General features: G+C 35.4%; 1 protein-coding gene across 1 annotated transcript in view; it reads left to right on the forward strand.

The window, feature by feature from the left end:
* The window catches only part of LOC116299876 (glutamyl aminopeptidase), a 26382-nt gene continuing 12808 nt past the window's right edge, over positions 1-13574 (forward strand). The window contains exons 1-7 of the mRNA XM_089027854.1: positions 1-773; positions 4172-4319; positions 5506-5631; positions 6226-6346; positions 8579-8733; positions 12859-13107; positions 13329-13460. Of these exons, the coding sequence (XP_088883980.1) occupies positions 1-773; positions 4172-4319; positions 5506-5631; positions 6226-6346; positions 8579-8733; positions 12859-13107; positions 13329-13460 (1704 nt within the window). The remainder of the gene's footprint in view (positions 774-4171; positions 4320-5505; positions 5632-6225; positions 6347-8578; positions 8734-12858; positions 13108-13328; positions 13461-13574) is intronic.

Here is a 13574-nt window from a genome sequence, read left to right on the forward strand (position 1 = left end):
ATGGACGAGGGATATTCTCCTGACAACGAAGGCTGGGGTAGTAGTTCTGATTCATTCGAAGACATAGACAACGTTGCTCTGCTACCTGAGATCAAGAGAAAACCGAATCGAATCAGAAGAAGAAAAGTTCGATTTTTAAGGGACAGAAGCTTTGAGTTCTCTATAAGGAGAATGTGCTCTCGAAGAACTCTCGTTTATACTACCATCACAGCTGTCCTTCTTGTATCAGTAGTTTTGATCTCGATTTTTGTGAAGCCTTCGACCTCGGAAGAATTTGAAGAAACTAAGCCAGAAAAGCGTTCACAATTTCAAGATGAACCAGAGAAGAATCAAGAGAGAAAGGGGAAAAAGTTATATCTAGATAATGAAGGAAAAAAATTCGCTTGGCAAGATATTCGCCTTCCAACCAATTTGGTTCCCCAGAAATACCGCGTCGAGCTTCACCCGAACATTACCACTTTCAAATTCACAGGTACTGTTGATATGCTCCTCAAATGTGTAAAGAACACAGACAAAATATTCTTTCATGCTAAGACTATGGAATTAACGAATATCAAGGTAGCAAAGATCAAGGAAAATGCTGATAAATTAGAAGTTTTGTCGATCAAGAAAATCACTTCAAGCAAAGATCTTGAGATGCATGCGATTCAAGTCAACGATGAACTTCAAGCAGACCAAGAGTATATTGTCTTTGTTCAATTTAAAGCTTCTCTGTCAGAGAAACTTTTTGGATTTTACAAGAGTTCTTACAAGAATAAACGAGGAGAAATAAGGTATTTCTTGTTCAAATAGATCAAATGTTATCAAGATTTCCGCTTAAATTTAAGACCGTCAATCGCGGTCGGCGTTCTGTATTTTTATTTCTGAATAATCACCATTAAGACTCAGATCATACTTTTGTTTTTATTATATCGATTGTTTTGCTTTTGACTTCAAGCTTTAAAGGAAAAGAAAGGTTTTTTAGTCTGTTCTTGAGCGTCATTAAGGTTTTGTGTTTCCAATAACGGGTTTTCGTCTCGGAAAGTTCAAATTTGCTAAAGGAAACTCGAATGATTCTGAAGAATATAAACTTACTAGCAATTTCCTCGGCGCTACGTACTTGACTATCATATTTATAATGACCAAACTTAGAAAAAAATATGTATATTTACTCAAAACAATGACAACACTGTCTACTTGATCTAGCTAACTCAAATACTCCTTCGATGTTGGATTTTAATGCGCCAAATTTCTTTCCACCGTTTGCCTTGACTGACAACTTTTACTTTAAGATTATAAATATCTTTGGAAAAAAATTCCGCTTTAGAAGAATGATTAATTCGTGTGATCTTTTTAAGTTTCCTAATGACAAGATCGTCGGAATAAGGTAGATCGTTTCTCTCCTTTAATCTTGAACTTCATTTAAAAGGACAAATAATTGGTGGTACAAATTTAGCGAGAAATGGAATATTTTGTACTAATTAATTGAAACCCTCTCAGTGTCATTAAAATTATTTTCACCTCAAAAATAAAACAGCGTTTTTCCCCGCTTTCATTATATCCTATAACATATTTTATATTTTCGTCATTTATTCATTTAGTTCAAAAGTATGAAGGCTTTCACTTAAAGAGAGCAAACTTAGATTTTCTTAAAAAAACGAATAAGGTTTTCCGTTTTTTTTAAGTGAAAATTTTTGTTCAAAATATATATTTAGAATAAGTTAAATTTTAAGTTGCCAGAAGTATTATTTTAGTTTTATGTGTATTAATAACATATTATATTCTTTTTCTTTTTTAACTCATAAATTCTCGCTTGGAATATTTTTCTAATGTGTGATTACGGGTATAGAGTTATATGTCGTGCAACATTTTGTCCTTGCTTCAATCTAGCTAGGTTACTCTTTTGAAGCTCAAATATTCTATTAACATAAGAATTTAGAAGAAACTTAAAAAAATAAGTCAACATCTGTCAACAAGATCTGTGTGAAACACTGCAAGAATAATTGGTTAGTTCTATCGGGCTTTTCATGATTTTTTTCATGCATGGTGGATTGCTGATTAGTTTATGTTAAGGATAACTGCAGAGTTGACACGTAATCCCTGTATTCAAGAAGCAATCTATTTTTGTGATTGGTCAAAGACACCCAATGAATAAATTATCTGTGGCATTATGTCATAAAAAGCACACTTAACCTTCTTACCGCTTACCTTGATTAAAAAAACCTCAGCTTTTAAAAAATTAGATCTGTTTGTAAGCTGTGTAAACAGTATGTCTTTTGGAAATTTCCAAAGGAAATACTTGATACCAAAAGAACGTTTTCTTTATTTTTTTTTAGATAATTGGCAAATGATATTGTATTTTCATATTTGAAATGGTTTTATGTGTCTGTTATTATACCTTGGAGATGGGCAAACAACTAAAAAAATGCACATCAAATCTCGAAATATTTACTAAGTGAATTAAGAAAGTGAAATAGAAGAGAAAGGACACAGTTTAATATTCGCAAAAAAAGATTGAGACCTCGAATTCTTATTGGATTATTCCATATAAGGAACACCAAATCCAAATCAGAATTTGAGTTTTGAATCAGTTATTGTTCTAAATACTGAGTAAAGAATCATAAATTTGAATATTTGAGTAATAAACCCATTAATGCAACCTATGGGGTGAGCGTGGTTTTCTGATAATAATGCGTGTTTTGTAGCTAATAGCATTTTGAAAGAACGATCTTACACTAAAAACAAAAGGTTCAGATATCCAAAAGGATAATTAATCTTGTAAATACCAAGTGCATGACAGACCAATATAGATACTTCCTGAGTTCAGATTTAGAAGAGAAACTTGGGGCACTGCTATGAACATATATTGACGTCAATCTATCCGGTAGGGAATTATTCGTATGCTTAATGGAATAAAATAGCAAAAAACGTGACTTCCCACAAATTGTACATAGTCCTCTTGACAACCGAAAAAGGGCAGTGCGGGGAATTACAATACATCAATCAGAAGACCGGAGTTTTTCGGAAATATCCATTGACATAATTATATGCCTTTTTCCTGGGCAAAAGCTAAGCACTCCTGCATTTGACAATATGACAATTTTAATACTTAAAATTAATTAATTAATTAAAATGTTAAATATGCATTTTGTTTCAATTTGGGTTTCATATTCATTTTGATTTTTTTATTAAAATTAAAATTATATAAAGTGGAAAATCAGTATACATTCGATGCCTAATGTATTTTTAACTCTGAGTATCTTTTTTAATAGGCCATTTCATGGATCCCGTTACTCAACCTCAGCCTTGACAGCTTGTAATTATTCTTTAGAATTTGACTACAGTCCGCAGTAATGAAAGGAATTTACACATCAACAAACAATTGAAACACTTAAAAATTTCACAGGTTGTAGGCAATTCCTAAAGAATATATTACACGCTGACGAGGCTGAGGTTGAGCTGCGGGATCTGTGAAATGGTCTATTGTTATTGGCATAAAATAAATGGTAATATTATTTCAATAATTATATAACGATCACATATTACCAAGCATTATTATTTATATAATATTTTCATTATTTATTTGATATGACATTATTTCTTGATTTGAATTCAAGCCCACTTATTAGCTTAATTCAATTCATAGATGTTACTTTATCTTATTTTTAATTTAATAAATTTTATTCTATTTTTTTAACTTCTTCTATTTTCATTTCATTTTGCTGTTATTTCTATAATTTCTATTATACTTTTACTTTATTATTCTATGTGATTTTTTTTATTTTCACTCCACTTTCTTTTCTTTCATTTTATTCATTTCTGTATTAATCATACCACAAGTTCAAGTGTGTTTCGTTATGCGCGAAAAGCATGAATTTAATAATAGATTCCTTTCTGCACGCACGCACGAGTAGCTTGCCTCGGATTAAGTCGCATTTGTATATAAGTAAGTGACGCTAATTTAAATTCAGTTCGTCGAGTTTCAGAGCAAGCTACCGGGTAAGTCAGATCGCTTAAACTTTATATATATTTTTCTACACAAGTAACGCTTTATTTTGCTTCGCATTTTTTAGATTTCGAACCAACTCGTATATAACTCGCGAAGAGAATTAGTTCTGAAACCGTAGCTTGTAACATTTCGTCAATAAACGAAACAAAGTGTCAATGCTTTTTTTTTGTTTCTTTTGTTCAGATACTTAGCTACAACTCACTTTGAACCAACTGATGCTCGTGCAGCATTCCCCTGCCTTGATGAACCAGCATTGAAAGCCAAGTTTGAAATGATTCTGATTAGAGATCAACATTATACTGCTTTGTCCAATATGCCGTTGAAAAAAACAGTAAGTAATGAAAACTTCAGAGAGCTTGACAAGAATAACTCGTATCCATATATAATCATTAACTAATGTATTATTCGTATAGGAAATCGCACGATCTCGAGTACAATTTGGAAATTGATAGACACGAGTAATGTTTTGAAAGTTCTTGTAATTACACGAGCCTTTAGGCGAGTGCAATTAAAGAACTTTCAAAACATTACGAGTGTCTATTAATTCCAAATTGTACGAGAAGATCGTGTGATTTTTTGTTTATAGTTCACTCAACAAAATTTCAGTAAAAAATGCGCATCGACGCCGTTCATCTTTGTCTATTTGGCGGCCGATTTTCAGTCCATCGCGCAACTGAAATGCATAAAAAAGATTAGTTCTTACAGCTTTAAAATTTTATTTATATGTTTTTTAAGTACAAAATGATAGAAAATAATTGTTTTGATATTGTTTTGGCCGTGTTGCCATAGCGACTTAATTCGGTACTCCTACGGAGTACAATTAACGCTATAATTGTACTCCCCTCGACCAATCAGAGTCGAGTAATTTTGTTGAGTGTACTATAATACATATTTTTCTTCCAGACCTGGAAATATCATGGAATTTTGAATGTTATTAGACAATAATAATTCGTATCTATATATTATCTCATGAATAGTTCGCATTATACATAATTTACTCGATCATGGAGTTTGAAGTATTTTTTCTTCCAGACCTGGAAAAAATCATGAAATTTTGAATGTTGCCATTGGTTATCATTAATTTTTAAAACAAGATATGCTGCTGTAGTTGCTGTAGTCCTAAGTTAATTCTAAGGCTATGGAATTGAATGAAATGCCATGGGATTTCGTTTTGTACGTATTTTTTCTCTATTCTGAAGGCCACAACATTATTTGGTATTCTATAGTGGCAGGCAGGTCACTGGCAACAATGTTATCGCTACAGCAGTGGCGCAGCTCCACAGAATTGAATTGAAAGCAATCGAGTGTTAAAATTGGGCATAGCAAATAGGTTATTTTTCCTTTTGTTTTACTTTGACTATTGCTCACTAATAACTTAGTTTCGTGGCCAAGTAGGACTAATCTTAACCATATTTACGATGATAGTGTCGGATCAAGTAAAACAAACTCGATTGGTCGTTTATTCTGCTGTAAATATGTAACAACCTTTAGAATGCGGCTCTTATTTATTCCCACAGGTTAAACGAAAGGATGGTCTTCTGAAAGATTACTTTAAAGAGACTGTTAAAATGAGTACATATCTGATTGCGTTTGTGGTTTGTGATTTCAAGCATCTCTCTGACAGGACTAAATCAGGCACCCTGGTAGGTACAACGATATTCTTATTCACCGTCTTCCATACTGGCAAAACTCAAATTTACAGGAGCAAACATAGCCGCTCAGTTGGCGTTTGGTGCACGAAAAGAGATTTTAAGATTATCGTTTACGGCAAACGTGAAACGTCAGTTAACCGCTAAAAAATTCTTTAAAATTAGTGAAAAGGAATCAAAAAAATCTCCAAGTAGTAGATAAACAAAAGAATGCTTGTCTTTGTCGAGAATGTTTGCAAAAGATAAAGTGAAACGTAGGGAAACGATGAAAACGTGGTCATGTTTGCCGTTTGCGGGAAGGAAAAACGGTAATCTTAATCTGCCTTTAGTTGCAAACGCCGAAACGTCAGAAAACTCAAGAAACCAAAACGAACACTAATCCTTTAGGATTATTGACTATGACTAAAATCGCTGCAAAAATTGCACCTCCATTTGCAGCAATAATCGTCCGGCTATTTTGTACCAGCGACCATAAGTTTGCATTGCACAGTGGTACTGAGAGACAACGCATTTACAGCGCATTCAATACACTCCACCTAGGAAAGTCCCTGTGCGTATCACTTACGTCCACCCACTCTTCTTGTGTAGGTTCGTGTTTGGGCGCCACCAGATGATATCGAGCAAGCAAGGTTTGCCTTATCAGAGGCCAAGAAAATCCTGTACTACTATGAGGACTTCTTCCAAGTCAAGTTCCCTCTCCCAAAGCAAGGTCAGTATATATTATATAATGTATTTATAATGATTGCTTAAAGCTGGTTAGGGTAGAATTCGTATAACTATGAAAATTCACGGACGAAATCGCTACGCTGTCGGCGAAATTCCTTTAGCATAGAGGTTATAGAGGTTAATTTACGGGCCACGAGAGCGGGGCAGTACAAAACTGTGCCGGGGTCTTGAACGACCTCGGACCGCCTTTAATCCCGATGGCACAGTAGTTCCCTATCCTGACCGCTTTTAGGGTTTTAGATTTTTTTCGTTTACTTTTCAACTTGTTTTGGGATTTGTTATGTTGTTTAACAATCCGTGTCACCATGCGCGCGCGTGGATGACGTAGGCCTTACGTCAGGATACAAGACCGCTGGCAATACCGCCCGCTCGCGCAGCCAATCAAATCGCATGACTTTTAGAATACTGGACCGGGTTAAAAATGAATTTCATTGAGCCATTTGTTTGGTTTGGGTGGCCAAATTACTAGAATCTAGTGATTTTTGTTAATAAAAAAATATTTCATTGTTTTGCTATGACATTCTACGCTAGAATAAAGCAGTTGTGATCTTTTTATTTCATGCTGATTTCTTTTGGTTGATGAGGTCATTACAGCTTGAGAAATTCGTCACTCCTTATCTAGTTAAGCCTGGTTTTCACTAGCGACGGAAGCAGAAGCGTAAGACCTCTTATGTTATGAAAATCAAACAACGGAGACATAAGAAGAACATCGATGGAAGTATAAGCAGAAGGAACGAAAGGTTTCCTTTTTCTTCTGCTTCTGCTTCTGCTTCTGTCCTTACGTCGCTAGTGAAAACCAGATTCTTATGCTTCCGTCGCTAACATGCCGAAGCACAAGGTGGTGAGCCAATCAAATTCTCGTGCTCAGTCCCCTGCACATATTGGATTCTTGCATAAACAATCGCTTCCTATTGTTTTTCTTATGCTTCCGTCACATCCATTTACACTAGAACATAACGCTCTTATGCTTATGCTCTTGCTGATGCTTATGCTTCCGTCGCTTACGTCGCTAGTGAAAACCAGCCTCTAGAATGTTTGGAAAACGCGATATCCGTGCACTACCGTTTTCTTTTCATAGTTATACGAATTTTTCCTAATGCACAAACACAGCTGACCTGGCATGGTAACGACCTTGTAGAGGGTGGTATCTTTTATACGATCTCACGATGATATGTAAAAGGTGAATTGGAAAGATTAACACTAAACCTTCTGGGTTGCGACTGAGTGACAGATCAGAGGAAGTTGAGTGAGGGAGAGAGAGAAGGTCTGGGGGGGATGAGGCACCCTTTAGAAGAGAAGAGAAAAGAAAGAAGAACATTGTAAAAACAAAGGAGACCTATTTGACATCTTGCAAGGATCCCCTGCGACTCTTACACAAAATTTATTTATCTAAATCTACGAAGCTTTTCGCTGTTGTATCACAGCGTGGGACAATCACAACAGAGCTAGGCTCCAAACTAGGTGAAAGCCCAAAGATCGAACTAGAACTTAGAAGTTGATTTTCGAGGATGGAGGAAAACCGGAGAACCCGGAGAAAAACCCTCGAAGAACAGGAGAGAACCAACAAACAACTCTACTCACATACAACATCGAGATCGGCAGGACTCGAACTCTGGCCAAATTGGTGAGAGGCGGCGCATTAGCAGCGCACGCTTCCGGTGATTATGGAGTCCTGTTTACCCCAACAATAATTAAGTCAAATAAACACCTTGTTCGGAAGTGCTGTTAGTTTGACTATTCAAGAGTATCTATGAATACTTCTATCAGTGAAGACATTCTTTATGGGATCACTGAACGAGCGTCATACAGTGCTACTCCTTTAAGAGATCAAAACGACTCTTCACAAACGGACGAGAACATGAAGATTCAAAATGGCTGTTTGAAGTTGTCTTTAATGGCCAAATAAGACTCATTTGAAGAGTCCAATAGACTCCTTTGTTATTACAGTTAAAATGAATAACTTGAATAACGAGTTAACAGGCGAGAGAGGAATAATAATTTGAAACAACATTCCATTATATTGGTCATTCTGAGGTTGACGAAGAAACTGTGTCGAGTACTTGGCATTGAGCGAGGTTCATTGTGTGACCGGTGTATGAAGTATAAGCCATATTGAAAACATGTCCCCTTAAGCAATCCCACAATACACTGCAATACCAACTCGACCCAGTCTTGTCGTCAACCTCGGAATAGCTAATGCTTATACGTGTGATAGATTTGATTGCAATACCTGATTTCGCTGCTGGTGCAATGGAGAACTGGGGCTTGATCACGTACCGTTCAACGTCATTGTTGTATGATGAGAAGGAATCGTCTGACAGCAACAAGCAATGGGTGGCAACTGTAGTTGCACACGAACTGGCACATCAGGTTGGTTTGATGTCATGGGTGCACATCTTTCACGTTCATTTTTTCAATTCCTATTTTTCACTTTTGTTTGAATTTTTATTTTATTTTTTCATTTTTGTTACTTGGAAATTATTACCCAATATTTTCATTTGGTATGGGTTTAATGAAGGTAGGGTTACCAAAGTTTCATCAATTGCTCAGTGTCAACATTGCATTAATTTAGCTATTGTTATCCATAGTTTGCATGGACCGAATAGATTGCGTGAGCACTTCGTTCTATATTAGTAATAAGCGACGGTGAAAATAATGATAATAAGAAGAATAAATATAATGCATGCACTGTCGCGATCAGTGTAAGGTGATGGACAATAATATTGAGTGAACGCGGCTTGAAATTGGAAATTATTTTTTCTTTCTTCTAAATGTATTTTTCTTGTTTCATTTCTTGTATTAAGTGATGTTTTTCTTTCTGTCTTTCTTTCTCTCTTACTTTTCTTTTTTGTTTTTTCTCGATCGATGTTTGAAGAATAGTAATAATTGAAGCAAAATGCATGCTGCTTCAATAACCCCCCGTCGTTTTGAACTTTAATTGATAAACTACTTTTTTGACCATTCTGTATCGTCATAAAGTTCTTAAAAGCAGGAAGCCTATCAGAAAAAAAAGGATTTTAAAAACTTAAACTCAAATAAAAGAAATAGAGAATAATACATGGACGCGCGGAGATATGTGGAAGTTATCTTCGAGTGTTCAATTTGATATCTCACGAGTGAGCGCAGCGAACGAGTGAAATATCAAATTTGAAGACGAGAAGATAACTTCCATATCTCCAAGCGGCCATGTATTTTTCTGTTTATTATATAAACCATAGCACTGTATTTTTTTTCTCAAAACAATTGAATTTTATTGTAGAAAACATCCCAAATACAAAGTTTAATTCGACATAAAAGCGAGAATTTATAAGTATAGTCTCTAATAAACAAACCCAAATCAAGTTCAACTCTAGACTTTTCACCCTCGTAGGGTTGTTGGATCATATTCCTCACCGTTTTTCTTTCTGACTGATAGCAAAAATCTGGACAAATACGAGTCGAGTTCTTGAGGAAAAATCTCTTCAAACGGTCGAGTCTCCTTCTCAGTTGTGAGAAATAACTGAATGAGCGACAGGTCGTTCTTTGTCTTTTTTTAGTGTTTGCATTTTCCTCCTCGATAAAATCTATGACGTCTTGTAAATCAAATGTGACAAACCTTTCAGCCATGTTTTTGAACTCAATTTTCTATAATTTTAACAAAATTATCGATCGAGTGAGCAATCTTTGCAACCACATACGAGACAAAGCTGCCGACCGTTGTGATTTTCCCGCGCCTGTGAGAACAATGACGTCACAGAATACTGAAAAATGATTGGTTATAATTTTACATGTGAAAATTATGGTATTTTTACATGTGTTGAAATACGAAATTTCTCAGTTGTAGAAATCTTTGTAAACAACTATAGTTTATATAATAAAACACGTTAACAGATAAACTAGAAAAGTCAGTACTTTAAGACTTTAAAAGATCTTTGATAAAATATTTATGTAAAACATAAAGTAGTAAAACATATAAAACGATAAAAATAATGTGACTCAGAGCCGTTCTCAATCAATGGCAATCGAGACACAAGGACAGACAAAGTGATTTTGTAAATGAGCGTAATTTTGATCCAAATCAACGATGCTTGGTGTCACTCATTGTGAAGTTCGATGTCTCGATGAATTGAACTCAAGAAAAAAGAAATAAATAAAGTTTTTTTCGTCAAGACAAACATGATTGAAACTCATAATTTCTCATTAAAAATCTTTCAAACAGTTTTAAAAACAATAAACTTTCATTTTAACATTTTTAAACCCATTGACTCAAGCTACCCTTGATGGCCTGTTGAACGTTGTTGTTGTTATTGTTGTCGTCGTTGGTTGTCATGTTGCTGTTGTTTTGAATAAAAAGAAAAAGTTTTGCTTTAGAAGGAGAAAAGAGAAAAGAATGAAAATGGGAATAGATTTGAGAGGAAATAAAAAGAGAAAGGAATGAGTTGCAAGGACGTTGTCATATAAAAATAAAAAAACAAAAAACAAAATCTAATTGTAATTAATTATTGTCCCGCAGAACAGTTGTAACTGTTTCCCTATTTTGAAGGTATAGACTGACATTTTTGATATTATCTTGTTGGTATATACTAAAACAGATATTTTATAAATCTGGAGGGCTTTAGAATTAAGAATAATTATTTATTTATTTATTTTCTAATTCCAATTTGTGATTTGTGATTTGTCGTTTTTGTTTTTATATGATATCGTACTGATCTTGCAACTTCATGATTAAACGCGGGGATGAATGAGTCAGTAAAAAAATTAAAAGAGGAAATCGATGCTGCTGAAATTGGTTGATTTGCTGGTTATTGTTTGTGGCATTGAGCTGTGTGTGGCTACTATTTTGGTTGGCTTAAGGTGACTGCCTACTTCTGGAAAAAATATTAAACTTTTTATGAAACTTCGATTTTCCGAATTGAAATATAATGCTGATTCCAAATCTGGAAAGAAAAATTGGTTGTCCCGAGCTCGTTTTCGAGATAATCATAATCATTGATTTGTCATATTTTGTGGTTTCGGTGCTCTTAAAAAATCTCATAAAGTCGAACAAAATTCCCTACAAAAATATATTTTTTCATGTGTTAGAATATTTAACTTTTTCTAAAATGCTGATAACCTAGATTTTTAGGAGTTTATTCAAATAAGCTATTAAAAAATAGAGAGTCCCGTGCAAAATTCGAGGGTTTTGCACCGTTGAAGCGTGTATGGTTCTTCAATAAAATCTTGTAGATTTTTCAGCGGTTTTGAGCGCGCGCACATCGTAGGCTCAAATCGAATGTTCAAAAGTAGGCAGTCACCTTAAAAATTCTTTAAAAAACTAAATTAAACGGTTCTTTGGGAAGAACCATGGACTATAACCTTGAACATATCTCCCATCAGACTTGATAGCAATCCCTGACTTTCCAACTGGTGCGATGGAGAATTGGGGCTTAGTGACGTATCGTTTGACGTCAATGTTGTATGACCCGATGACGTCATCTGATAGCAATAAGCAATGGGTAGCTACAGTGGTCGCGCATGAACTCGCGCATCAGGTTGGTCTAAACTTTAAATAATATAAAACGTTATACCATGTTATAAATCCTACCGAAGTAGTATCAGCGACTTTGGAAAAGGCATACTGCGCATGGCCGGAAAATTTCAAACGACAATTAGCCTGAAGCGAGATGACGTTTTACCCCCGACTCTATATCATAATAGTTTTTATAAAATTCTTTCATATTAAGATTTTTTGATTCCTTAGAGAATACAGGAACAATAGTCATAATTAAAGAACAAAAGCAGTGTGAAAAGGATTATGGTCCAGAGACGGGGGTAAAACGTCATCTCGCTTCAGGCTTATTATAAGAAATCATGAAGAATTTTCTCACGAAGCTTTTGATATTACGAATGTGTATATAATATTCTTGTCTATTAAGAGCCGCCTTTTTTCTCCCGATTTTCTAAGCATGCACAATACGATATTTTTTCCAAAGTCGATCTTAAACTCAGCTAAATAAAAAATAAATGAACCTAAAGTTAAATTTTAACATAAATATATTAAACCAGTCTAGCCATCCTTTGGTAATGAAGTCCATGTCCTGAAATAGTTTGTTTCACACATAGTTGTATTTTACTTAAGTATTTCCTTCGAAAAAGTAGTAGCTTTGATTTGACTTTCCGGCTTCAATTAAACGATTTAGTGCATTTGCGCCGGATATATTTTAGAGTTTTAGTTTTCTTTTACATTCTCAATAGTCTGTGAACATGTGTCATTCTTTACAGTAATATTCCTTTCTTTTTTTAATTCTATTCATGTTTTTTCTTTGCTTCATGTGTAACTTTTTTTCAAGCTTGGTTGTTTGCTTGTCTGTCTGTTTGTCTGTCCTTCTGTCTGTCTGTCTGTCTGTCTGTCTGTCTGTCTGTCTGTCTGTCTGTCTGTCTGTCTGTCTACTCTTTTGCCTGTCCTATAACAAGAAGAGTAAAACAGCACTAGGAACTGGGTTAATCATTGTCTAACTTTAAACGTTGTTCTATTAGTGGTTCGGTAACCTTGTCACGATGAAGTGGTGGAACGACCTGTGGCTGAATGAAGGGTTTGCAAGCTTTATAGAGAACATTGGAGCTAATTACACCAACCCTGAGTGGAAAATGATGGACCAGTTCTTACTGGACAAAACACAACTGTCCATGAACCTGGATCAGATGAGTAACTCTCATCCAATCAGTGTACGTGTAGACAACCCTAACCAGATCAACAGCCTGTTTGACTCAATATCATATGATAAGGTAAGGATAGGTAGATGGGTAGGTTGGTGGGTGGAGGATGGGAGGGAGGGAGGGAGAGAAGGAGGGAGGGAGGGAGAGAAGGAGGGAGGGAGGGAGAGAAGAAGGGAGGGAGGAAGAGAAGGTGGGGGGGAGGGAGAAGGGATGGTTGGATGGATGGATAGATAGATGGATGGATGGATGGATGGCTGAAATGATGGCTATGAACTTTCTTTATTTCTTAGGGGGCAGCCATAATAAGAATGTTGAAGAATTTCATTGGTGATACAGCGTTTCAACACGGACTTCAAAATTACCTCCAAGCTCATGAGTTCAGCAATGCGGAGACTAAAGATTTATGGAGTATGCTATCAAAGGTATGTATTGCGTGGGTGATTAATGTTCTTTGTTTACGACAACCAAATAAAGCGTTACTCATGCGCGCATCACACCATTGTTTTCCAAAGAATCGAGTGCGCTTTAGCGAGGAG

The sequence above is a fragment of the Actinia tenebrosa genome, unplaced genomic scaffold (genome assembly GCF_029948245.1).
Source record: "Actinia tenebrosa isolate PJP-AT-01 unplaced genomic scaffold, QUT_ActTen_1.0 PGA_scaffold11__36_contigs__length_13525064, whole genome shotgun sequence".
Lineage (NCBI taxonomy): Eukaryota > Metazoa > Cnidaria > Anthozoa > Actiniaria > Actiniidae > Actinia > Actinia tenebrosa.